This window comes from Peromyscus eremicus, chromosome 1 (genome assembly GCF_949786415.1).
Source record: "Peromyscus eremicus chromosome 1, PerEre_H2_v1, whole genome shotgun sequence".
In the NCBI taxonomy this organism is placed as follows: domain Eukaryota; kingdom Metazoa; phylum Chordata; class Mammalia; order Rodentia; family Cricetidae; genus Peromyscus; species Peromyscus eremicus.
The window spans coordinates 8,408,108-8,435,274 of NC_081416.1; the positions used below are offsets into that span (position 1 = coordinate 8,408,108).

Below are 27,167 nucleotides of genomic sequence, written 5' to 3' on the forward strand. Positions count from 1 at the left end.
TGCCTCCCTTCCCACCCAAACACACACACTCACACACTCAAGAGTGCGCACACACACAAATTAAAAAACAAAAGTCAAGTGGCTCCTTTTTTCCTTTTTATGTGAGAAAGCATACCCACTGTCACTTGTGGTTGATTAGTTCAAATAATTCTAAAAAATTGATTGTCCTGTTATACACCATGCAGTAAAAATTATGTGAAGTATTTTTCCTTTTTGTCTTTGTTGTAAGAGAAATAAGCTACAGCAGAGGAATGCAGTAACTCCACTTTCAAAGGCTATCTTAAGGAGCTGGAGATGGCTCCGTGGCTAAGAGCACTAGTTGCTCTTCCAGAGGACTGGGGTCCAATTCCCATCACCCACACAGACAGCTTATAAGTATCGTAATCAAGTCTCAGGGGATCCAATGCCCTCTCTGGCATCCATGGGCACTGTATGCAGATGGTACAGACACATGCAAGCAGAACACCCATAGACATTAAAAAAAAAATCAAAGACCATTTTAAGACTACTGCTACGGCTATAGCAGAAAGCTACAGAGCCCCATCATACAGCAGTGGGCAAGTGAGGCCCACCTGACTCTCCTGCCTGAGTGCAAGGCTAAGTAATGCCTTTACCGACTTACTCATGCTTTTCTTCCCACTCTTTGCCTCTTTCTTGCTATGTCTGACCCATCCTTTTGTGAGAGCCAAAGTTACATTTGAAGTTTTAATTACTGTGCCTTAGAGATTCACGAAACAAAAATGTTTCTGATCTGCAAGCCTCTTGCCCAAGGAAAGATAGATCTTGGAGGGTACTATTTATGGGAGGTAACAAGCTACATGTTTTCATTCCCCTAAACAAGTTTGACTCATCTACACTGGATGTTTGATCACATGTGGGTGGGAGGTATGTAGGAAGGAAATATATCACGATGTATGCTTGTCCCAGATTGGACCTGATGGGAAATGCAATGAATTATGGGTTTTCCTTTTTAAGCCCTTGCAAAACTTAATTCGGGACCATTTCCCAGGAACCTGGGCATGGACCTGGCCAGATCCCATCCACCTGGCCAGTATTTAATTTAAGCTTGCTTCAGATTTGGCTCTAAACTGTGGTAGTGGTCTTCTTTTCGACCAATGGGATTAGCACTTTCTGCTGTCTTTTGTTTCTAAGGGCCACGTGTGCATCTGTAATCTCACATTATACCTGTGCTTAACAAGCAATGGCTATCACCCAGAGTTTTCCTCCATTCTCTATCATTACCAACACACACACAGACATGAAACCATTCAACATCTATTCTAGCCAGGCTATGAATACTTTCCCCCATATTTATATTTTGAAAATTGTCAAATATACAGCAAAGTTGAGAGGTTAGTACCATGAACTGTTACACATTCTCTATTAAATTCAGTTAACTGCTAACATTTTGCTTTTTAAATTTCATGTGAACACTCATACATACATTATGTTCATATATATGGATATATAAATAGTGTAAACATTTTACATAATTTTTGTTCTTTGAGAGTCTCATGTAGCCTAGGCTAACTGAACTCACTACATGGCTGAGGTTAGCTTCGACTTCCTTCTCCTCATGACTCCATCCACCAGATGTTGGGATTATAGGCATGTGCCGCCACACCCAGCTATGTAATATAGTATTTTGGCCAGGTATCCCTAAATATCTAAACATGGGCCTTTCCCCTAAGTATCTATAAACTTTACAACTAATAAAACTAGCAATTTAACATCATATAATAGTGAATCCAAGCATCATCTAATACTGTCTATGTTCAAATTTCCACACATATGGTTTCTTGAGGGGACGGGGGTGGGTGAGGGTGGTGCCAGGACCTTGTGCTTCTCAGTGAACACACTACCTCTGTGTTAACATCACTAGCCTGGCCTGTCCAGTCAACATTTACACACATTATTATTTCTCTTTTGGTTGGTTGGTTCTTCAGATAGGCTCTTGTTATGTAGCCCTGGCAGACCTGGAACACACCAACCAGTCCCAGCGATCTCCAAACTTCTGTTGATTCTCCTACCGCTGCCTCTGGCATGGGGGCTGGAGCAGTTTGTTGAGAGCTGGCATCATAAACTGCAAGCTCAAAGCAGAGAGCTCAAACTAGAAGTGGCATGTAAGTCTTTAAACTCTCAAAGCCTGCTTCAGTGGCATACTTCTCCAGGAAGTACCTCTAACCCACTACAGACAGCACTGGAGACCAAGTGTTGAAATGCCCAAGACGATGGCGGTGGTGGCGCATGCCTTTAATCCCAGCACTCGGGAGGCAGAGCCAGGCAGATCTCTGTGAGTTCGAGGCCAGGCTGGGCTACCAAGTGAGTTCCAGGGAAGGAGCAAAGCTACACAGAGAAACCCTGTCTCGAAAAAACCACATTACTTGGGCTGGAGAGATGGCCCAGAGGTTAAGAGCACTGGCTGTTCTTCCAGAGGTCCTGAGTTCAATTCCCAGCAACCACATGGTGGCTCACAACCATCTGTAATGAAATCTAGTGCCCTCTTCTGGTGTGCAAATATACATGCAAGCAGAACACTATATACATAATAGATAAATCTAAAAACAAAAACAAAACCCCACATTACTCTTGAATAATTTGAGTCAATAGAACATCCACATTCTGGATCTGTGGTTCTTTCCTCACAGTCACTCAACATGTCCCTTTATGCATCTATTTCCTTTAAACTGGACGGCTTGATTATATTCCTTCACAGGTGACAGTCACTCAAGGTGCATCAGTCAAGAGGTGCATAAAGTCAGGTTGTCTCACAATCAGTGGTGCTGAAGTTGATCACTGGGTAAGTAGGTGAATGCCAAATTTCTTCACTGTATTTATTAATCATCTGTGGGATATGATGCTTCATACTTGTGTGTGATACCTTGACTCTAAACAAACAATCTCCCTTTTACCACTTGGCTTTGTAGCGTCTACGGATGTTGTCTAAGCCACTTTTCCCGTTCTATCACTCCATCTACCCTGATCGGCTATTTATTTCGTATACAACAACAACAAAACTTCCCTTCTCTTGACTTACAAGGTCTTCAGGCAGTCTTGGCTGGCCTGAAACTCGCTACGCGGACCAGACTGGCCTCAGCTTCAGATGCGCCTGCCTCTGCCTCCCCGGGGCCGGACTGCAGGCGCGCCGTCACGCCCGACCCATTCTCGGGACTGAATCCCTTCCTCCTCTCATCACCGCTGCCCGGAAAGGCTCGCGAGCCTACGCCCGGGAACTTGAGGACAGCACCCACCCCAGCGATGCCCTCGCCGCTCCCACCACAAGGCGGAACTGACGTCAGGTGAACCTGCACGCTGCGCCCGGCTCAGCCCAGGTACGCCACTTCCTGCCGGTTAGACCACGCCCACTCCGCCTCCTGAGGCCGCAGACGCTGGCAGCTTAGAGGACGCCGGGGGTCACGTGACTCAAGCGCCATTTCGCGAGAGTTTGTATGTCTCGCGAGAGCTCACTCGCCTTGTCTTTCCCTCTTGCCGGAGCCCGGCTTTTCTCCCCTCCCCCCTTGCCGCCGGCGGAGTTTTTCCTTTTCCGACCGAATCTTCTCGTCGTCGTGGATATTGTCCCTGCTGCAGCTGCCCTTGCCGCCGCTGGGCTCGCGTCCCCGACCCCTGCCCGCCGTCCCGTCCCCAACCCCGCCCAAGGTAACGAGCCTCTGAGGGAGGGTCAGGCCTCGCCGGGCCTCGGCCTGGAGTGGAGACGGAGGCCCAAAGCCCAGGCCTGGCAGCGGGGTCCTGGCGCGGGCACTGTGTGGAGCCGGCCGCTCTGGCACCCCTAGTGGGCGGCCCTGGCCGGCCAGGAGGCTTCCGGGCCGCGGCGGCGAACGTGGCCGTCCCGGGGAACCCGTCGGGTGGGGGAGACGCCCGCGCCGTTCCGAGAGGTCCACTGTGAGGATGCGGGGCTCCGCAGTTTCCATGGAAGCTGAGAGGCTTTGAGTCTCCTGGTCTGAAAGGATGGACAGAATGATGGCGGGCCTCGGAGGGCGGGGTGCCTGGGAGGAGAGCAGCTTGCCTTGTTTGAACCCTTCAGACTGGAAGCGTCGGCCCGGGTTCCAGGCTTCCGGTGGACGGGAAGGTTCTGGAGATGGTCCTCAGGACCCGTATGTTTGCGTACGCTTTAAGGGAGGGTTTAGCAGGATCTCGCTCTTTAGGACGTTGAGCTGCGTTTGTCGAAAGGTGGTTTCTAAGATTACCTGTGTGTGAACAGTATGTGTGTTCTGAGGAGCTGCGTCCACTTAGAGTTGAATGGTAGCAGTAGTAATTTGTGTGGTTTTATCTGACTTTGGAAGTACTCGTCCGTGCTAATTTTTGTGATTTTGACCTTTCCAACTGTTAGTCGGGCGGTGGTGGCGCACACCTTTAATCCCAGCACTCGGGAGGCAGAGCCAGGCGGATCTCTGTGAGTTCAAGGCCAGCCTGGGCTACAGAGCGAGATCCAGGACAGGCACCAAAACTACACAGAGAAACCCTGTCTCGGGGGGGAAAAAAAAAAAGAATATGTCAAAGTATTGTTGAGCCTCACACTCACTGCCTTCCTATATTATTTAAAAGAACTTTCCTTTTTTTCTTACACTTTCTGGGAGATCTTTTTACATAGAATTTATCTGATATGTTTGTAATTTATTGCTTTGAAGTTTGTGACTAAATATGAAGAAAGTAAAAATGATGACGAATAAAACTTCGAGTTGGGAGCAAAAGTGATTTAACTTAGGCAGGTTAGAGGAACATTTTTGTAATTTGATATTTGACTCAGTTTGTATGATCTTTCATTTTCCTCAGATGTCAGAGGATCTAGCAAAACAGTTGGCCAGCTACAAAGCTCAACTCCAGCAAGTAGAAGCTGCTTTGTCTGGAAACGGAGAAAATGAAGATCTACTGAAATTGAAGAAGGATTTGCAAGTAAGTATAGATGGACAGTTGTAGTTGATGTGGTTTGAAAAGAATATTTGTCTTTTTAACATGCATTGTTCAGAATCCATAGGCACTCAAAGCACCCATGAAGAAGATACTCCTTATTTATGTATACATGCACACCTGTGTGCAGGCACTGAAGCTTCTAAAGTTGCTTCCTCCATTTGGTGTACATCAAAATGAATGAAACACTCATGGTTTTGTAAATCTTGTATGTGCTTTTAGTATTTCATGAGAAGAAACCTTTCAACAGAACATGCTTTTATTTTTAAAAATTTGACAAGGAAACTTAGTTGAAAAGGTAATACCACTAAAGGAGGAATGTGTAACCGGATTAAGGTCCTTTTTAGTGACACAGGGTTATTTGAAAATAACATGGGACCTTATTTTTCAACACTCATGATGTGTGTACATAAAATGTGTACAGAGATGACATTCTGTCTTTGTGGGTGTTATATGAACTTCAGACTAGGCTTTGTAGTTGTTGAGCCTTGTCTAAGTTGAATTGGTGTGAAAAGGAGATCTAACTTTTCATGGGGGATAGGAAGTATGAAACTTGGAAGGACATGCATTGGGGCTTCAGGACAAACTCAGTATCTGTTGCTTCTCAGAACACCAGGTTAAGAAAAATACCATATGTAACTTGTAAATATTGTATACGAAAATTTTGGTTTTAAGAACATCCTTAAAATTCTGAACCTGATCCTTTAGAAGTTTTCAGGGTGTTTTTATGATCTCTGCTTGTTCTATGCCCCATCTAAACAGTCCTTCCCTTTATCTTCTTGAGGGCCATTAATATCATTAGATTTTGCCAGCTATATACACCTTTAGGAAGTGTACTCAGGAAGCGGAAGTAAGCAGAGCTTTGAGTCCCAGGCCATCCAGAGCTACATAGTGAGACCCTATCTCAAAACAAAAACCTCCACAAAATTTCATATGTAACTTACTTGAGAGGGCTTAATAGGTTTGGAAGTCTGAAAGATCTTATTTGTAATTTAAAATGAGTTAGAAATTTTCAAACTCAGATTCTAGACTTACAATAGTGTAAATGTTATTTTTAAAAACAGAAAGTATGTGGGATAATTTTACTTTGAATAAGACTCTCCTTCAGTGTTTAGAAGCCAGGCCTGTGGAGTGCATGTGACATTCAGTAAGAAGAGGTGTTTAGAAAACAGTTTCTCTCACCCCCAGCTCTTGTGTAAACAATAATCCAGTGTTTCCTCCCTACTCATTGGATTTGCTCACCTACACTATGAGTCTGCTTGAAGTGACAGAGCAAATTAACCTGTCCCATCTACCTCTGCTGACTTAAAAACAGTCCTTTCTTTTCTTTGAAGAGCAACACTTGTGTGTGCTTCCTGGGCAGTGGGAGGTCTGTGTAGAACTAGTAGTGGGGAGTTAGGAGGGCTTCAAACAGCATTATTACCAGGTCTTTTTAATGTTTGTGGTTAAATTATCTTTAGAGTATGGGGTCAACTATTTTGATATGAAATCTATAATGGAAAGTATGATAGGGAGAACGTTATGGTAGATACAGTATTTACCTAAAAGGCTTATCTAGGGCTCAATTAATAATGATCTAGAGGCTGAGGCTGTAACTGCTTAGAATACACAACACCCTGTGGTTTAATTCCCAGCACTGGGTGGGGAAAAGTCAACAAAATACAAAAAGCAAATCAAGCAGAGGCAGGCAGATTTCTATGTGTTTGAGGCCAACCTGGTCTGTAGAGTTTCAGGCCAGCCATGGTGACTTAGGGAGACTGTCTTAATAAAAAAAGCAAAGCAATAACGACGTTGAAGTCCTTTATCTACAGATTTTCTTTAGCCATTTAGAACAGCACTGTCTGGTAGAACTTGCCTCTGCGATGGTGACTGTGTTCTTTGTCTGCTGTTCAGTGCTACAGCCACTAGCCACACATAGCTACTGAATACTTGAAATACGGCTAGGGTAACTGAGGAGCTACCATTGATTAAATTCTGGATGGTACAGATTTAGAAGCTTAAGTGTAACATCATAAATATTGACAGGATAGAATTCTTTATTTGACCAATTTTCATCAGTTTTGTTTTGTTTTGTTTGTTTTTCCCCTCTTACTCCATTATGAGGAGTTTGATTTTGGTTACCTAGGTATGGTTTGAACTGAAAACTATTGGAAGATGGAAATCATCACTTAAGATTAGGTAAAATTAGAAAAATATTCAGATATATATTTTTCCAACCTGGTTGTTTGCATTGAGACTAGGAAATAGCTTCTGTTTAGGTATGGGTCTCCCTTTCACCTACTTGCTGCTCTTAGGGACATATATGTCTTGTTATTTAAATCTTTAGAGTGATTATTAAGCTGTAGCTTTTACCTTTTCTTTTTGAGGGGGGCATCATAATGGCTTCTAATTCCTTATGTTTATTTTTTCAGTAAGGTTTCCATGTTTCTGACTTTCATATAAAATAAATTCTTTTTTCTCTTAGAAGAGAAAGTAGGTGTAGTAAAATCGGACTAGCTCTTTAGTTCCCCGGGCAGTTTATAGTAATCACAAAAATAGTCCATTTATTAGGCTGTATTGCTGAATAAACTGGTTCTAAAGGAGGCAGGGGTCAAGTCACTTGTCTCATATATTACAGTGGCTCTCTGCATCCCCGAAACGCCTTCCTTCAGTAAGCAGAGTGCTTGAGTGCACCCCCTTTGACCTGCTGATATGTAGATCACAACTCCTGATGCTTCCTGGAATTGCCGATTACTGTAACTGCTGCCCATCTGTCAATGAAGGAGCAGTTTCAGAACTCAGACTTGGGGGAGGAAAAGTAATTAATGGTATGTACCTTCAAGAACCCCCTCATACATAAAATAGTTTTTCTGATACTTTGGTCCATACACACATGTGAAGACAAAAATTGAGAAGGTTCTTTGGAAATTACTGGGAGGGACATGTAAAATGACAAGAGTTACAGGACTTGAGGAGTAAATGCTCTGGACTTTGTTGTTTATAAGACGGGGCATCATGGCACAGGATTTTGAAAATTATGCACAGCTTTTCAGGATTCTTTTCTTTGAATATATTTCCTTTCTAAAGTGGAGAAATGTTCTCTCAAATCTGAGACTTCTTATAGAGGTAGAACACATGTTTGTGCTTTAAAAACACGATCCCTGGAAGGAGATGCAGGCATTTAATGATAAAGACTTTGTGAGGTCAGGCCTGTTTATAGTCCTGGCTCTGGAGGTGGTTAACTGAGAACAAAATTGGGTAATTTACTCTTCTTTTTGTATTACTATTATTGGAAATGCTCCTGCTTTATTTACGTAGACTTGTCTAATTAAAAAAAAAATATTTGAAGGCACTCTGGTTTGCGCAAGATCCTAGGTTCAGTCTCTAGTGTTGCAGAACTAATGAATATAAAGCCATGCATCACCTCCCGTGACTTAGAAAGAAAAAGATGTCTACTTGGCAAACCTTAGAGGTAGCTTTCTGTTGAGTTCTTAACTCAAATCCGAGGCTTAATGGCTTTTTTTTTTTTTTAATTCACAAAACTGACCTTTCTCCAGGTACTTAATACTCTTTTTTGTTTTCTTTCTTTCTTTCTCTTTTTGGTACAAATACTAGTTTTTTAAAAGTAGCCAGGAAGATTTAGAATCTTTAGGAGAGTAATATTTAACTTTCCTTGGCTACTGAACCAAAACAACTATTACAAAAATTCAATGGATACCTGAAGAAACTAAGGGTTTAATTTTGTTATATTTGTCCCCAAACATAGAATATGTTTTAAATGCAACAGTATGGGAAACTAGTAGGCAAATTCTTTGAAAATCAGGTAATGGATAATATATGTCTGCATTAGAGTAAGAATGTAGCAGATAAGTAGCTAAGTACCTGTTTATATTTTTGGCAAGTTTTTAACCATCCCTAACACACTGAGTCAAACTAGTACACAGAAGCCTGAATTAGAAAGGTATCTGCCATGCAGAGAAGCACTACCTGCTTCTGTGGGTTACCTATATTTTTTTCCTTTAAAATGAAGCTGTGCTACTGTGCTTGATAAGTAGGTATGGACAGTTTTGAATCTAACTTGATGATTAATACTTAAATGGGGTGAAAAATTCCTGGTTACTTTTATTTATGCTTTACAGTATTTTAGTAGAAAATGGGTATAAGTGGAAACATTGTGTGCTAATGAGACTGTTTCCAGTGTTTTGGGGACTTCATAGAGAAGTATGTTGGTTACACAGTTGATATTTCTGCCAAGTAATGCCCTATAAAACTATAGTTGCATAAAAGACACATGGTGGTTGTAAAAGTAACCTTGAATCAAAATCAGTCTCTATTTCTCATCTGTAGAGAAATCTGTTCAGTCACAAAAGGCATTTAGAAGTCAGCCACAGCAGAAACTTGTGTCTACTGTGATTTCCAATGGTTTTTACAGTTAAGTTGAATGTGCTTGTGTAGGCTTAGATCACAGCTTCACTATTAGTCTGTAGTGCTGTTCCTCAGTCTTCTCAGTAGCTATGAACAGTACATGTAGCATGCATAACTGCTTTGTGGTATGAGAACTGATACTATAAAACCAGAAAGTAGTTGACAGTATTAAATTATAAGTGTTACGGCTTTTGCTTTCTTTTTTAGGAAGTTATAGAATTGACCAAAGATCTTCTGTCAACTCAACCTTCAGAAACTCTTGCAAGTTCAGACAGTTTTGCTTCTACTCAGCCCACTCATTCATGGAAAGTAGGGGACAAATGTATGGCAATCTGGAGTGAAGATGGACAGTAAGTGTAGAAAAACAACCCTCTAACTATAACATGAATTAATAAGATACAATGGTAAGATGTTTTTATTCAGTTTGGACTGCCCTATTTCAATCATCAGTGTCGGTAATGTGATTTATAAAACTAGTGTAATTCTTGGGTGGTGCCATTAACACAGCTTAATTTTAGGTTTAGTTTAAAATTTGGGGGAGAAGAGTGGTTTGGATCCTAAAGGAAAGAAAGATGAATGACTGTTTTCTAAAATGTTCCAAACTGATGTCTCCTCAAGTTAAAAAGTGAATGGCTGGTAATCTCATTGCACTCAGGTGCATACATTGAAATTAATCACTTAAGGATTAGCTTTTCTCAAAGAGATTAAGTATAGTGAGTAGATGTGTAAGAGATTTTTCTGGTGGAAATTTTAATTAGGGCGTTTGATACCAGGTGCCTCACTTTAAACCTCTCATTATTTTGCCGAAAGGGCCATTTAATTGCAGAAGTTTATTTTAGAGACATGATAATTGAGTCACTACAGTATAAGTCTTGTAGGCTGAGTACTAGATCTTTACTCACCTGCTTACAGCCATGATATCTTTACAGGTGTTATGAAGCGGAGATTGAGGAGATAGATGAAGAAAATGGCACCGCTGCAATCACCTTTGCTGGTTATGGCAATGCCGAAGTGACGCCATTGTTGAACCTTAAACCCGTAGAAGAAGGAAGGAAGGCTAAAGAGGACAGTGGCAACAAACCCATGTCAAAGTAAGTGACGTGTTTTTCCCAGAACAGGCTAGCTTGAACTCCTCAGTCTTACCTCGGTCTTTTGAGTCACTACATCTGGCTTCAGTAACTGACTTTGTTGTAGCATGTTAGGGTTTCCCGTTTGGGTAGTTGAAGTAATCTGCAAAGAGAATCCATGCAGGCTACATGGAGTGAGGTTATAACATTGTTTAACATTGGCCACATAGATCAGTATGTGTGCCTAGGTAAAGTGGATACTGTTCATACTAATGTAATCAATAAAGAGGGCACTACACTAAGAGCATCCACTGTATTTTTGCAAGTCAGGTCCTAAGGCTAGACCACAGTGGAGATCACCTTGGGCCTTGTCCCTGCCGAATCTGTATTCAGAAAAAAAAAACACATAATCAAGGAAGTGTCCTAGGGCTGGGGATGTAGCTTAGCTGTGGAGCCTTTGCCTAACTAGTGTACTTGAACCTAGTACCACAAAAGGTTTGGGGTGGGGGAAACATAAATAGTCCAGTGTAGAAGTTGTGAAGGGATATGGCAGTAGTTTTAAGAGGACAAAAAAAGGTACTATGGTTACCAGGACAGTTTCCTTAGGAAAATAACATCTAAACTAACAGTTGAAACAAGGGTTAACAAAGTACACAATGAAAGCACTGTGACATTGGTTATGTAGGTACTTTTGCTTGACTTGTCCCCCTAATTGATGTTGAACAAGCTAACATCTGCCTGATCTGTGAAAATAGTGTGTAACGGTTCTTAGACTGTTCAGTAAGTCTCCTAGAGGCAGTTCTGATTTGAAAAAAAAAAAAAAAAAAAAATACGTGGGAGGTACAGAAGTAACAAAATCTTGGGATTAAAAACTTGGGGCCAGATAGTAGATATTAGATAGCAAAAGACAAGGTCAACACTTGAAAGTCACTTCTGAGTCCAAGTGCTTATTTGTGTGAGACCGATGTCTGGTCTTCTCTTTTTTGTTGTTGTTTATTTTTGTGTGTGTGTCTAATAAATATGTTTATGATTTTGGAAGAATTAAAATTTAAGTTGCTATATAAATGTTCTTGAATTTAGAAAAATACCACTTGTTAACAGCATTTAAACCCCCTGAATAAGAAAATCAGATTCTTTTTTTTTTCTCCAGACAGGGTTTCTCTGTGTAGCTTTGTGCCTTTCCTGGAACTCACTCTGTAGCCCAGGCTAGCCTTGAACTCACAGAGATCCACCTGCCTCTGCCTCCCGAGTGCTGGGATTAAAGGCGTGCACCACCACCGCCCGGCAGAAAATCAGATTCTTGTTTTACTCTTGCCTTCTGTGTCAAAGACCACTTAGCCTCGTGTTGATGATTATTTGGTGCAGGGGACTCAGGAGTTGTTCTCTCAAAAACCCTTCATCTTGTCAGTTGGTGTTAGCAAGTGGAGGTTATTGGTAGTTTAGGCCCTGGTTCTACTTAGAATCCTAGTTTGGGAAACCCAGGGTTTTGCTGTTGCTCTTCACAGAGTGTTGGTTGTGCTGTTCTTCCAGTCTTGGTCGCTGTCTTCCTTCAGTATTGATGAAATAGTTTATCTGCATTACATCACTTCATACAGTTTTCCCAAGTGTTGCATACAGTACACTAGCTGTATTTTTAGAAATTGGTAAAGGGTTAGCCAGCCCTTAATGTTGATTTTATTGTTTTTTTTTTTTTTTTCATTTGTTTGTAAGACTGGGTTTCATGTAGCCTATGCTGACCTTGAACTCTGTGTAGCAGAGGCACAACTTAAATTCCAGATCCATCTACCTCCATTTCCCAAGTAGTAGGTCACTTCTGGGCATGCTTAGCAAGTGTTCTACCATTAAGCTATATCTGCCTTCTTTTAGTACTCAGTGAGTGGCGTTGTCTGTTTTACATTTATTTATTGTGTGGATTTATGTGCACTACAGCATGAGTGGAGGTCAGAGGAGGACTTGAAGGAGTTGATTTGCCTTCTGCCTTCTGGTTCTCAGGGTCAGACTCAGGTTAGCTCATGAGGCATGACTTGGTGGCAAATGCCTTTACATGCTGAACCATTTCTCTTTAGCTCTGTTTTTCTTTCTTTAAGACAGGATCTGGTGTATCCCAGATTGACCTCCAGCTTGCCAAGGAGGACTCTGAACTTCTGATCCTCCTGTTTCCACCTAGGATTACAGGCATGCTACCACACCCAGATTTTGGCATTGATTTTTAATGAAAAGTTGTGCTTTTGTTAATAAATTAGTATGTAAGTTTTGTTTGTGCACTTACAAGGAAGTCATATTTTAAATCTTAATTGACATTTATGTCTGGGTTTTCCACACAGAAAAGAAATGATTGCCCAGCAACGTGAATATAAAAAGAAAAAAGCTTTGAAAAAAGCGCAGAGAATAAAAGAGCTTGAGCAGGAAAGAGAGGACCAGAAGGTGAAGTGGCAGCAGTTCAACAACAGGGCTTACTCCAAAAACAAGAAGGGCCAGGTGAGTGACTCCTCCTCACTGTGTGTATCTGAAAGTCAGCTGTTGGTAAAGTGACTTCAGAGTAAGAAAGGAGTGTGAGTTTTCCAAAGGGCCAGTTCTTGATTTATCAAAATCGTTAGTCACTTTCTGCAATAAAAAATGAGCTTATAAGTTCTCTTTGTATGTTTTGTTGGGTAGAAAATATAGAATTCATATACTCAACATAAGGATGACCTGATGCTCACCCATAGCTTGGCTTTTCACTGTTGTCAAGATAGCTGCTCTGTAACACAAATTGCTAAATTGGTCTTTTAATAAAAAACCCGGAGCCAGATATTAGGGTAATACTGAAAGAACAAGGCACTGCCACTTCTCACCTGACCAACTCCACGAATCCTCTGACTTATGCCTCTGAGTCCTCAGCAGAAGGGTTCCAGCTGAAAAGGCTTCTATCCGAAGGGGCTTCAGCCAAAAAGGGCTTTCTCAGCTGAAGGGCACCCTTAGTTCCTGTCTTCTCACGCCTTACATACCTTTCTCCGCCTAGCCATATTCTTTCCTAGCGCTGGGAGTAAAGGCAGGCGAGTGTGCTTCTCAGATACCGGTAGCAGAGGCAGGAGATCTCAAGAATTGGGATTAAAGGTGTGTGCCACCACTGCCTGGCTCTTGTTTCTCTCCTTGACTGAGTTAATCTCATGTAGACCAGGGTGGCTTTGAACTCAGAGATCCAGATGGATCTCAGCTTTCCAAGTACTGGGATTAAAGGTGTGTGCCACCACTGCCTGGCCTCTATGTTTAATCTAGTGGCTGGCTCTGTCCTCTGGTCCTTGGGCAAAGTTTGTTAGGGTACACAGTATATCACGTGTGTGGCAGAGGGCAGGGGACCAGAGCATGTCTCACCATAGAATTCATTTACAGCCAGAGTTCTGTTAGACCAAAATAGAGAGCCCATGCTTTAAATAGGAATTTGAGAGTGAAAACCTCACATTTTGAGACAGGTAGCTTTATATTAGTATGTAGTGATATTTTCTACAAAAGCCACATGTTTTATAAATATTAGAACTTGAATATATTTTAACATTAAAAAGGTTGAGATTTGTTTTCACACACTGATCAAAAATGGTTTTTCTTTTGTTCCCAGGTAAAGAGGAGTATTTTTGCTTCACCAGAAAGTGTAACGGGCAAAGTTGGAGTAGGAACTTGTGGAATTGCTGACAAGCCTATGACACAGTATCAAGATACATCTAAATACAATGTCAGGCATTTGATGCCTCAGTAATCAGAAGAACTGTTGGATTTCATCTCTGCAGGGCTTTACATTTACCTTTTTATCCTTATATTTTTCTAAAGGTAAATTATTTGCTAGATGAGTAAGGAAGATACATTGTTGTCACTGTTTGGCTTTGGTAGAATGAAACTTGAAGACATTTGATAACTGCTATCATTTAACTTTTCATTACTACTTACCACAGTTCCTCAGAGTTTGTTGACAAGACAACTTTTCTAGGTAGATGCTGCTTAAATCAGCACTTAGATGACTGACTTCGGAACTTCAGGTCCCCACTTAACTAATGTTAAGTAGACATTTTATAAGTCCTAATTTGGAGTTTTCAGGTGCTTTGCACTTGACATATCCCAGCAATTCATTGGAACATCATGGCAAAATGCCAGCCCGCTAAAGACATCTTCAGTTTGATAACCTGGCCATTGTCCAGACAAGCCCGAGTATAGGTTAATTTATAAATGGCAAAGTTTATTTTGAGGTTATTCCTTGAATTACTTGTTTCCTGGGCCTGTTAGGTCACTTCTACAATTGACTCACCTTGTATTTTTTTTGTCATTGAGTTTGAATTTTATATTAAAAAACAAACAAACCATGTTTAGGATACGCTCCCCTTCTCTGGTGTTTATTTGGTGTTTTGTATTTTTTTTTCCTTTGTTGATTTTTCACTTGTGGTAGTGGTACCATTTTGGGGATGTGTAATGTTTATATGGGAAAACAAAAAGCTGATGTATAGCCCTGTATACAATGTAGATACTATTTTTGTAAAAAACCAAGGCTAAATTAATGAACAAGAGTACTGAATGTTTCATGATTAAATTTTTCCTGTATTTCTTGTGCATTAATCTGACCATAATTCCCCTGTATATTATGTTCATGTAGCTGAGTTTGTACTTTTTATTAACTAGATCAAGTTGCCAGCATTTGTTGGTATAAGTGAGCACCACAGTTATCCAAGTTGAGTTTAAGCCAAAAACACAGATAGAAAAAGGGTCTTCCTGTTACTGGAAGAAGACAATTTTTAGGGTGTGTGTTAATTTCAGTTTTGTATGTTTAACTTTAATAAATAAAGTGTTTTTAAAATCTCCAGTGTGTTAACAAAGGGGTGGAGTCTGTAGCTGCCAGCTCTGGTGTAATGAGCCTTAGGCTTGTACACAGAACTACCAGGGAGGAGAATGTTAAGTCTGAGAAATGCTTCATAAATCCTTAAGAATTCCTTCATTGAGTATAAGAAATTGAATCCTAAAGGATTAATGGGTGTGTATGAAACTATTTGTAAATCAAATGACTTCACGAATTTTGTTTTGGTAAACTGAAATTTTTCTGACAGTGGTGAGGTAGAATTCTTCTTTTCCTCCCTAACCCAAGAGGTCAGGATATTCTTCATAAATACCTATGACAAAAGGAAAGACACGTGTTACAGCAGAAAAAGGGCTGCTTGGGCCGAGGACAGTGGTAATTTTTGCCTAGCGTGTGTAAGACCTTCAGTTAGATCCCCACTACCCGTGGCTTGCAGCCTGGGGAGTACCTAAAGCATGAGAACTCCTAAATGAGAAATTTTAAATTAATCGTGCTGTTGTAACAGACGTCTTAAGTAGTGCAGTAACAGTGGCAAGGAAATCCTTGATGAAAACTAAGTCACTTGGTGTAATTGTGTGGTTTGCTGGTGCCTTGCCATGTTAAGACAGTACTGTACTTGGTGCTTGTATTGGCAGTTTTGCTGTAACTGGGCCATCTGCCTTAAACAATGTTCCTTTCTGTGTGTTTCTTTTTCTTAAGGGCTGTGTCTTAGGAAAGGAATAGAAGTGTTCTGAAAATAGGTGGACATAAAAGCAGCAGCTCGGTGTCCGATGAAACGTGGCCCTTGGGGACATCCTAATGTTGCACTGATGATGTTGGTTTCTTTGGACTAAACTGAAAGTTAGGACCCGGGGAGGTGAGGAGTTCGCTGTTAAAAAGACCACGTTCCAAATGAAAGTGCTTAAGCTCTCTATGTTCTAAAATTAAATAGGAACCCTAGGTGTACTGTGTTTTGTTACAAAATTTAGTGTGGAGTTCTTAAAAAGATTTAAAACAGAAACTGACAAACTGGAATTCAAATACAGATTGTAAGTATCTTCTCAAAGCCTGATTGACTTTTAAAGTTGACCTAATAGTCTTAAAAATAAGTAACCAGAAATTTAGCAGTAATCACAATTAGCAAATGCTGTTTTAATTAACATGTGGCAAGACCTATAGAGCATAAAAGAACTAAGACTAAAACCAGACTGTTTGCATCCTGACTTACCAGTTACCTGTGTGTAACTTCTCATTTTCTTCAAGAATTGAGCTAATGTGTATTAAGAGGAACAGTATCTGACGTAGGGGTGATGCTATAGGGATGTCTGCCATTGACTGTGGAATGACAGTGTCTGACTTCCTTAAACAGTAGCAGTACATAATACTCCCGACTTAATTTTCACACTAGAACATACTTAATGGGAAGGGAGTGAAGTTTCTAGAACAAACTAAAGAATTCCTGCCTGAGTATTATCCCAGACTTACAGGCCAAAGTCAGTGTGTAACAAACACTGTAGGTGATTCTGCTGTGCATCCTTAGCCTGAGAACTGCTGTAGGTTAAATATATAATAGTTTTGATTTCTGAAGAAAAATTTAAAGTACATTTAATGGTGTTTTTATTAGTCTAATTATGAAGACTAGGTACCAAATCAAAAGGCATCAAATTATTCTAACTCAGATTTTAAAAGTACTTGTTTTGTTGTGAAGGGTGCGTGTCCGTCCAGTGTAGTGTGGTTTTAATGTTGAGTGCTGAGATTATTTCCTTTGAATATAACAGGACAGATTACTTTCTTATGACTTGGGTTAGGATTTTACAGTTTACAACCAGACATTTCAGAGGTGAGTGATATGATGTAAATCAGCTAAAAATTATTCAGAGTTTGATTTGGATTTTTACCTAGCTTGGATAATAACTGAAATACTAAAAAGAAAGAAGTATGTTTAAACCAACAAGGTTTGTATTTAAAATCCTTACAGAGTTTGAACAAGTATCTGCTCAGTTGTATTATTTGTACTATGGAGCAGTCAGTGTAAGTAGTAATTTATAAATCCAAGAGTAAATGTAAATATTCTTTATATCTAGGATTTTTGAGTTGCAAATTAAACAACTCTTACTGCAGTGGGAGGGAGAACACAACAGGTAATCCAGTAGTTTTAACAAACAAGGAACCCAATAATCTTGTTCCCTTTCCTGTTATTTTAAAGAAGCACATACACATGTGTAGGTGTAGATATAAGTGGTTCTGAAACCGATACTGCTGATGGACATTGTAAACACTTGTCTGGTCTAGCCAGTGTTCAATAAAGACAAGGTTTCGCTTCTGTGAGGTTTTCCTGTTGCCTTCTGAGCTTACCCGAAGGTGGTTCTTGTGTGGCTCAGTGCAGTTCTGAGAATAGGTTTGTAGTGGTTGACAACTTAAAATTAGTTAACAATACTGTTATCTTAGACTTTGGTCATTTAGTTCCACAGTAAACATTGGTAGGTAGCTTCTACTGTGCACTTTAACAGTTCATTTTATGAACACATTGTAAGTCATTGGAATATTTAATTTTTAATTTGTGTCCCAAATTAGACCTTTGTTTTTGTTTTTCAAGACAGGGTTTTTTGGTGTAGCTTTGAAGCCTGTCCTAGAGCTGGCTCTGTAGAGCAGGCTGGCCTCAAATTCACAGAGATCCACCTGCCTCTGCCTCTCCGAGTTGGGATTAAAGGCATGTGCCACCACTGCCCAGCCCAAATTAGTCTTTTAAGAACATAGCTAAATGAGCTGTGGTTAAAATCATTGGAAAGGTTGACTTTTTGTTTTAAGAGCTACTTTTTCAGCTTGGGGCCCAAAATCATGTCATTTTTGCTAGTTCAATTCCCTTTTCTTAGTGAAACTGATGTGTTCTTTGTCCCCACCTCCTTAAAAATTTTTTTAAACTTTTTTTTTAAGATTTATTTATTTATTATGTATACAGCATGTATATGTATATAGCAAGCCAGAAGAGGGCACCAGGTCTCATTACAGCCACCATGTGGTTGCTGGGAATTGAACTCAGGACCTCTGGAAGAACAGTCAGTGCTCTTAACCTCTGAGCCATCTCTCCAGCCCCTGTACTTACTTTATGCAGGGTTTTTGTTTTGTTGAGACAAGGTTTCTCTGTAGTCTGTGTTCTTTGGTGTTGTAGGAACTCACTATGTAGACCAGGCTAGCCTCGGGATCTGCCTGCCTCTTTCTCTTGAGTGCTGGAATTAGACCTGCACCACCACACCCAGCCTAAAGATGCAGTGGAATTTCTGACCCAAGAAAAAGGATTCGGTGCTGTGGGATGTCTTTCTGTATGCTGTGAATGTGTTATTCCCATTGGCTAATAAATAAAGCTGCATTGGACCATGGCAGGGCAGGATGGAGCCTGGTGGGAAAATCCAAGAGAGAATGAAAGGAGACACCAAACCGCCATCCAAGGAGCAATATGTAGTGGAATGCAGGTAAAGCCATGGAACCCGTGGCAGTACATAGATTAATAGTTACGGGTTAAGTTATAAGAGCTAGCTAATATGTCTGAGCCATAGGCCGTAGATTTGGTAATTAATATTAAGCCTCTGAATGATTATAAGTGGCTGCAGGACCTTGGGGCTGGGTGGGACCAGAGAAACAGCTACAATTCAGGCTTGGAGGAAACAGTGACTCCTGTATCCTGGAAATCTAGAGTTAAACCCCAAGATCAGCAGCTAGGCTAGTCTTAATAGGTGATAACTGTCCAGTTTTTCATGGCTCAGATAGCAGAGGAATGAGTACCCCTTTGGTTCTGCCTGTAATTTGTTCCTCCAAAAGCAGTAGGTTTGTTTGACCTAACTTCCAAAGTGTGAGGCACTTGTCTATTCACTTATAAACAGACCACCTCTCAGAGTTCTCTTAATGTATGTCTTAGAAACCCTTTATGGCTTATGCTACATTTTTTAAACAGTGCTGCTTTTTTGTGCCTGTTGTGAACACTGAAAGTATCCCAATTATTGCCTTAGTGGAATTTCTAATCATTCTCCTTAGTAAAGAAACAGAAGAAACTCCAGTTAAGTCTGTTGGCGATTCCTTTGTTGAGACGGTACTATGTAGCCCAGGCTGGTCTCAGACTCACTATCCAGAAAACGACTAAGCTTTTGATTATCCTGTTGTCTCCTCACAAGTGCTGGGATCACAGGTCTACATCATCCCACCCAGTCTATGGGATGCTGGGGAATCAAGCCCGGCTGTTTGTACATACTAGGCAAGCATTTTACACAGTCCAGTTGGCAGTGTCTGTAAAAGTGTAGTGTTTTACTTGTGCTATTGTTCATGATAAATTACAGCTGGAAAAGGGTAAAATAACCAAGTAAAATTGGTAGTAAATATCCTTGGAACTGTACAATGTATTTAGTGGAAGAGCATTTACGTAATATGTGTTAAAAGACCCAGGTTCAACTCCCTAGCATCACAAGACAAAAAAGCCAGAAAAGCAGTTTACTGTTAGATCTGGTGCATAGGCCAAGAAGACAGTTTTCTTTTATAGCCAAACATGTCACTAAATATTAACTAGGCACATTCAGTTATGCAGTGGTAATTATCACTGTAAAGTATACTCAGCCTTAGGTTGGATTTTTTTTTTTAAAAAAATGATCACTAAAATGTAATAAATTTATTTTACATACATAGCCTTTTAAAAAGTATTTGAGATATAAAAAGTTAAGCCAGGTGAGGTGCAGTCTGTAGTCACATCTATGTGGGAGGTTGAGGTGGATCATTTGAACTAAACACAAGTTCAAGTTTTATGTGTGAACCAATACTTAAGGAATTGGATTTTTCTGTAAAACTGAGTCAAAATAACAAAAGTTGACATTAGGGATGGAGAAAATACAGGTTGCATTTATCAAAAAAGGTGGGTAGGGCTGGGAAGATAGTTTAGTTGGTAAACTATTTCCCTTGCAAGCACAGGACTCAAGTTCAAGCCCCAAACTTCATATATTTAAAAAATCCAGGGAGCCTGACATGGTGGCACACATCTTTAATCCCAGTACTTTGGGAGGCAGAGGCAGGTAGATCTCTGAGTTCTGGGCCAGCCTGGTCTACATAGCAAGTTCTAGGACAGCCAATAGTGAGACCCCATCTCAAAGACAATTTTATTAAAATTTTAAAAAGCCAGTAGGCTGGAGAAGGTTGGAGAAGATGGCCCAGCCGTTAGGAATACTTTGGATGTTCTTCTAGAGGACTGAAGTTCAATTCTCAGCATCCACATAGTTAGTTGTTCACAATCTCTGAAACTCTGGTTCCACGGAATCTGATGCCCTTTTCTGGCCTTTATGGGTATCAGGCATACATGTAAGGAAACACACATTTAAAATATATATATGCATGGGGGATTGTTAGTAATCCCAGCACCAAGGAGTTGGAGACTAGAGGATCCTGGGGCTTGCTAGCTAGCTAGCCTTGTCTATTTGGTAAGTTCTAAGCCAGTGAGGGGCAAAGTCTCAAAAAATAAAAATATATGGTGCTTAAAGAATGGTGCCCAAAGTTGCATGGCTTACAAACAACTGCACACACCCACACACATATGCACATGATCACCTCTTGGTTTCCTTTTAACATTACAGCTTCTACGGGCATGGAAGTAATTTACATGGATCGGTTTAAACCCTGACATTTCAAGACCAAGACAGTAAATTAGTAACTGTAGTAGGAAATGGGCTCCGTGGAGAAACAAGTCATTTGCCCCAGGGTCTATCACATGTTGGAACTGAGAGTAAAATGTAAATAAAGCACTTACATTTCTTGTGTTATGCTGGTTTTGGTAGATATGTTGGGGATACTACTTTGGTTTTGTCCTGGGACTGACTTTTTTTTTTTCTTTGAGACAGTGTTTCTCTGTGCAGCTTTGCGCCTTTCCTGGAACTCACTCTCTAGCCCAGGCTGGCCTCGAACTCAGAGATTCGCCTGCCTCTGCCTCCCAAGTGCAGAGATTAAAGGCGTGCGCCACCACCGCCCTGCTGTCCTGAGACTTTTTTAGGTGGGATGGGTAAAGGGAAGACAGTGGCTTCAAGTGAAAGAAACAAAACCATTAAGAGTGTTGCAGGCTAAATCATCCCTCAGGATAGTTGAACCAGGAAACATTATGGCCCAGAGTTAAGGGCTCTGCCTCAAGCCTTAGCTGTTAAAAATCTTTGTAGGTGTTCAGCCTGGAGCGCTGTGCAGACTCCTGTGGAGATGGCTTGAGCAGCCCCCTGGCCCCCAGCCGACCAGGACGGGTTTATTTGTATCTACCCCGCTTGCTTAAATAATAATAAGACCATAGCGGAGGGGAGGCCGATTCCCATAAGTAAGGCTGTAGAAAACCCTACCGCTACTGAGATTCAGGATGTTTGCTCAGCAGTTGGACTGAACGCATTTCTGGAGAAAACCAAAATGTACTCCAGAGAATGGAACCGTGATGTTCAGTAGAGAGGCAGAGTCCAGGTACAGCTCAAACAGGACAATGGCAGCCTCTGTCTTGTACAGTTCCCATCACGGAAGTCAGTGATGCTGTATGTAGCAGAAATGATTCCTAAGCTAAAAACAAGGACACAAAAAATAGGCGGTGCTGACCCAAGTCTTCAGCAAGGAGAGGAGTAAAAAGGGGAAGGGGAAGAAGAAATGATGTGGTGTGAACGTGAATCATGCAGTCCTGCTGTGAGAGACCTGGGCATCTTTGTGTCTGAGGGAATAGCTTTCTGTGTCTGAACTGTGAACAATGTGTCTCCCATCTGCATCAACAGTTAACAATGAGATACGTTTACATCAAAAATTTGCATCTAGCTTTTATACTGTAAAAAGGAAAGGTGTGTGTGTGCAGAAGACTTAACAGATAATGACTGTCCCATAAGTTACTTGAAATCCTGTATCTGTTTGTCCTCCATGTAAACATATATTTCAGGTAAATAAGTTTAATAAAATTTGAAATACACATTTTGTTCACCTTTTAAGTTAATGAAATAAACAATTTAAAGTGGAAAAAAAAAATCTTTGTAATTTGCCGGGCAGCTGTGGCGCCCGCCTTTAATCCCAGCACTCAGGAGGCAGAGCCAGGCGAATCTCTGTTGAGTTCCAGGCCAGCCTGGTCTACAGAGTAAGTTCCAGGACAGTCACCAAAACTATACAGAGAAACCCTGTCTTGAAAAAAAAAAAAAAAAAAAAAAAAAAAATCTTTGTAATCCTAAACTGGGTGGTAGTGGTGCAACTGCCATGAAGACTTGAGAAAAAAACAAACTTTCCTTCCCTCTGCTAACCAGAAACCGAGGCAAAAATTTGTCAGGCTCCTTTGGTATGTAAACAGGTATGGGAGTGACCTGCATCTCTTCATATAACAACATAGGCAGAGGTAGGCATTCTCTGAGGCCAGCCAGTCTCAAAAAATAAAAAATTTACAGGCATCAGAATACCCTAAAGGTCAATGACGCAGTGAGATCTGGCAGGCTTGTTTGCATACGGTGGCTGTAGAGATCCCCAAGAGGACATCTCTGTGACACTTGAAAGCCATTATCACGCCAGGAAAGAACTACAGTCATCTGTAGAGCTGGGGTAGACCCTGTTAAAACTGTACAACAGGAACGGGAGCTTTAATACACACTGCTGCTACCTCTAAATTTCTGCTGTGCATTTAGGAGATAATGACCTGAAGATGTGGGCACTCAAGTTATTCTGCCTTCACAGAGAAGGGTATTAACAAAAATAACGTGGGTATTCATTATTTGGTTTTTATTTCTTGCATAACTTGTCTTTAAGCTAATTTGTCTTGTAGAGTTAATACCTAATCACACAATCTACCCGCATCTTCCCTCCCTGAGAGCAAAGCTGGGGAAGGAGTAGTGTTGACCATCCCGTTGACATATGGCACTAGGTTTGTGACGAAGCCTTCACCGCCCATCGTCCTGTACATACACAAAACAAAGTCTGCCTGAGTGATGCTCCAGATTCCAATCCTGGGCCAAGATGATGCCAGTCATCACCATGGGAACGGAAGAATGAAGCTATAGTTAGGTGTGAGGGCACATGCCTTTAATCCCAGCACTTGGGAGGCAGAGGCCGACGATCTCTGTGTTAGAGGCCAGCCTAGTCTACAGAGCAAGTTCCAGGACAGCCAGGACTACACACATACACACACAGAATGAAGCCACTCAATGGCTTCCACTTACTTTCCATGGTAAGGACACACTTCAACTAAAGAGCAATCCAAAGGCGGCAAATACACATGACTGAAGGAAACCCCTGCAACTGAAGAACAGCAGGTTTCACACTGAGTATCTGGGGCATGCAGTGTTTCACCTGCGTCTGCTTCAGAGAACTTCCCCCAAACAGCACACCCAAGGAAGAAGTACTCTTGGAGGACAGGAAGAACATGGGTTGTGTGTGTACTGAGGCCTTATGAGACCAAGATGGTACATTTCATATAACGAAACATGCTATTCACAAGAAGATAGCCCTGACATTAACACACAACTCGACTGCACTGCTAAATATGGTTGTTTTTATTTTCTTTTTCCTTGCCCAGCCCTATCTAAACATAAAATAAAACTACAAGACTGAAATTAACAACCCATTAAAATCAGCAATAAGTTATGAAAATCATAAAGCTTTTTTTTAAAGTAATTAAGGGTAGTTAAATTATTTAAAGAATACAAAGTCAAAACAGCTGGGGGTAAGGTCTCCAGGGCACAGCAGAGGCCCAGAGGGAAACCTCGGAGTTTGAAAGACAAAGGGAACACAGGACATCAAAGTGCAGGCTAGAATTTCACTTAGAAGATAACATTTCTGAAAATATTTAAAGAGCAACAATAGCACCTGCACAGAGGGTGTGTGAGGAAGGAGACTGCCTGTAGAAAATGCAAGTCTTTACGTTAAATGAGACAAGTGCTGAACCGGACTATGTTAACTAAGATAGGATGCCTACTATGGATAGCAGATGGTTAAAAGCTGGTAAAAGGGAACGATCCTAAAAGAAAACAAAAACAGCATTGACCTTTGTCTACCCAGCCCAGACCTCATTCATTCTGTGCACTATAAAGAGTGAGGCGTGAGGTGTTTTATCATTATCAAATGCTGCATCAAAATAGATGATTTTTCCCCACGTTTTTTTTTCCACTATAAAAGACATCTATGTTTACTTATGGACAAGCTTTAAAAAGATGTCATTTTGGTTTTCAACACATATAAACAGTTATCAAAATCTCAAATAAAAATGCTGCCGTGGCTCAGACCTTGGCCTGCTATACTGCGTGCACAGCTCTTCAGATGGGCGCAGACACAGAGGCGCATGGAGCTTTTCCTTCTGTGATACAGGCTGTCATGCATGGGCTGCCCCTACGTTGCCGGAGGGCTGCGGGCGGGCGGGCGGGCGGGCGGGCGGTGCCCTAGTGCTAACAATGCAGTAAGGTTAGCTGGCTTAGCATGGAATCCAACAGAAAGCTGAGCTGCGTGATGATCTCTTTCCAAAGGCTTCATGGGAGTCTCTCCTTTTGTAGAGCACGAAATGAGCTTTTTAAAAATTCATTTTTTTAAAAGAATTGATCATCCACAGGCTTCATGATAAACTGAGGCTGAGTTTTAATAGCTCTTTAGCTATCCAAGATTAATGCCTGATTATCCTGTCTTTTCCTTACTCTAAGTCTGATTTTGTTTCTAGGGCCAAGAAGCTCAAGAAGGGTTCATAACCCCGTCCTTAGATGTCTACTCAACAGGCGTGAGCAAACTAGAAAAGGAGAATGGAGTCTCCATTGTCCTCTTTTAAGTCAACTAAGTCAACTCAAGATAATTACACCCAAGTTTTCAGCTGCTGTTACGAACTTTCCAATACGTGAATATTTGTTCTACTGGGGAGGCTCTACCCCACTTTTTGTTAAGTATTTGCTTAAATACAGGTCTTCTGACCCTTTTGTTCAAGTATAGTTTTGGTTAGTTTTGAAGGAGACTGCATCAGGAACCCAATTGAAGAGACGGTACTGAATTGGCCCAGTGGGTATCTCGCCCTGCACTCTTGTCATGCTGGGCTCTAGGAAGTGAAGGAAAGTTTGACACTGGCACTGGAGTAACCCTCGTCACTCCCAATACTCTGCAGGCTGCTGTGGTCATCAATGTCACTGATGCTGGTGGTACTTATATTGTCCACTTCTCCATGGGAGAACTCTGTGCTTTCAACATCCACTTCAATCTCCTCTGCGAAAAGAAAGAAAGAAAGGGGGGGGGGGCATCAATAATCTGTACGTGCATTTTCAAAAGTTAAAAGGGCTGTTCAGTGAGGTTATCAGAGATCTCTGGGAAGCAGGGCTCTTCTGTAAGGGGAATTCTAGTATACAGAAGTGGTCTTAATTTAGGCAGCAAGTTTACTAAAACCCTTGGACGCCAGTCCGTCTGGACCTCCCACTGAAAGCACTTGGCCTATTTGAGAATTAGTACTTAATATTAAAAGATCCCAATCCAAGTGGTTTAACAACATCTGTTTCGTATTAAACCAAGAACTAATTCACAGTGTTGTTTATTAATCAGAGTTGCTTTAGAAAGGGGGGTGGGGTAGAGAGAAATTAAAGATAGAAAATTAATGTTTATGCATCCAAATTTTTGGTTGTATCACTCTACAGATAAATCTATAGATTTCTACAATTGATCATAAGGAATTCTATATACTTAGTAACTAAAATAAGTCAACCATTAAGTTTGAGAGATTTGATTTTGATTTTCTTGCATCAAATATAATTTCAAGTCATCTCCTTCCCTGTGTGTGAGTCTTTGTGTGGCGTGTATATCTGTGTGTGTGTGTCTGTGTCTGTGTGTGTGCACGCGCGTGCAATGCTCGGACTGGACTGAAGGTCTCAAGACAATCAAGTGCACAGCCCTCAAATACAACCTGAAATAAACGGTGTGTGACCCTGGTCACACTCATAATAATATGTAACAATACACATTTTAAAAACAAAAGGAAGTCAACTATTGTTTTTCCCCTAAAGAAGAATTAAAAGCTCAGGACTTTTCAATAGTCTTATTTGTCAAAGCCTGCTGTTTTACATTCAATCATAAAAACAATAATGGCAGAATGCTAACATCTGTTATCATCAGCTGATGGGTATACACTCGGGAGTTTGATTATTGTCTGTTCTATATTTCTGAGTATGTGTAGAAGTTTCTATTAAAAAAGAGAAAAAGAAATCCATCTTCAAAAAAATGTTACTTGTCTAATACTTAAAAATTCTCAAGATTTAAGAGCTCTACTTTTCCAAATGTAAAGTTAAAAATCATCAGTATAAAAAAACAAAAAACAAACAAACAAACAAAAAGCCGGATGGTGGTGGCACACACCTTTAATCCCAGTACTTGGGAGGCAGAGGCAGGCAGATCTCTGTGAGTTCAAGGCCAGCCTGGTTTACAAAGTGAGTTCCAGGACAGGCTCCAAAGCTACACAGAGAAACCCTGTCTTGAAAAACAAAAAACAAAAAAATTGGCATTCAACCAGGCAGCGGAGGTAAATGCCTAGCACACAGGGCACAGAGGCAGGAGGATCTCAGAGTTCAAGGGCAGCCTGATCTACATAGTGAGTTCTAGGATAGCCAGGGCTACACCGAGAAACCCTGTCTCGAAAACCAAAAAACAAAAACCAACAGACAAAATCAGTATTCAATTCTAGGAGTTTGTGGCGTAAGGCTGAGGTGGCTGAAGATATGAACAGATCAGTAAAATTCAAACCTTTTTTGGGTGATTTCTGTTCTGAATTTTGTCAAAGACAAATGTTCTAGAACTCATGGGAAGAGAAATGGTGTGATACTCTAAAATATACAGATAAAAATTAGTATCATGAACAACAAAAGAGCAATGTCTCTTCCTGACAATGAATGGAAGGGCACAGTATCATTCCTGTGGTGTTTCTTCTTCTGACTCTAATAATCTGAAACCATTAAAAACAATTTCAGGGGCTAGAGAGATGGCTCAGCGATTTAAGAACA

At 40.9% G+C, this 27,167-nt stretch overlaps 2 protein-coding genes and 1 pseudogene across 6 annotated transcripts in view; 2 read left to right on the forward strand and 1 right to left on the reverse strand.

Moving 5' to 3' along the window:
- The first annotated feature begins 3,377 nt into the window (after nt 1-3,377).
- Nucleotides 3,378-16,089, forward strand: Smndc1 (survival motor neuron domain containing 1). Of its 4 annotated transcripts, XR_009378026.1 has the most exons (7): nt 3,955-4,188; nt 4,792-4,911; nt 9,538-9,680; nt 10,260-10,421; nt 12,722-12,875; nt 13,993-14,201; nt 15,913-16,089. XR_009378026.1 is itself a non-coding variant. In XM_059256542.1 (6 exons), exons 2-6 carry the CDS (start codon nt 4,792-4,794, stop codon nt 14,128-14,130), a joined length of 717 nt encoding a protein of 238 aa, XP_059112525.1. In that variant the 5' UTR covers nt 3,378-3,657; the 3' UTR covers nt 14,131-15,222. The 4 variants fall into 4 exon arrangements, 3 of the variants coding, with proteins under 3 accessions (XP_059112525.1, XP_059112515.1, XP_059112531.1); XM_059256542.1 differs by lacking the exons at nt 3,955-4,188; nt 15,913-16,089 and adding an exon at nt 3,378-3,657 and having other exon boundaries at nt 13,993-15,222; XM_059256532.1 differs by lacking the exon at nt 15,913-16,089 and having other exon boundaries at nt 13,993-15,222.
- A 5,319-nt stretch (nt 16,090-21,408) lies between these two features.
- Nucleotides 21,409-22,024, forward strand: LOC131905764 (signal recognition particle 19 kDa protein-like; annotated as a pseudogene).
- Nucleotides 22,025-23,687: 1,663 nt separating this feature from the next.
- Mxi1 (MAX interactor 1, dimerization protein) overlaps nt 23,688-27,167 on the reverse strand; it is a 74,859-nt gene continuing 71,379 nt past the window's right edge. For both annotated transcript variants that reach the window (XM_059256562.1, XM_059256568.1), the window contains exon 6: nt 23,688-25,389. In XM_059256562.1, the coding sequence (XP_059112545.1) occupies nt 25,226-25,389 (164 nt within the window). In that variant the 3' untranslated portion in view covers nt 23,688-25,225. The remainder of the gene's footprint in view (nt 25,390-27,167) is intronic.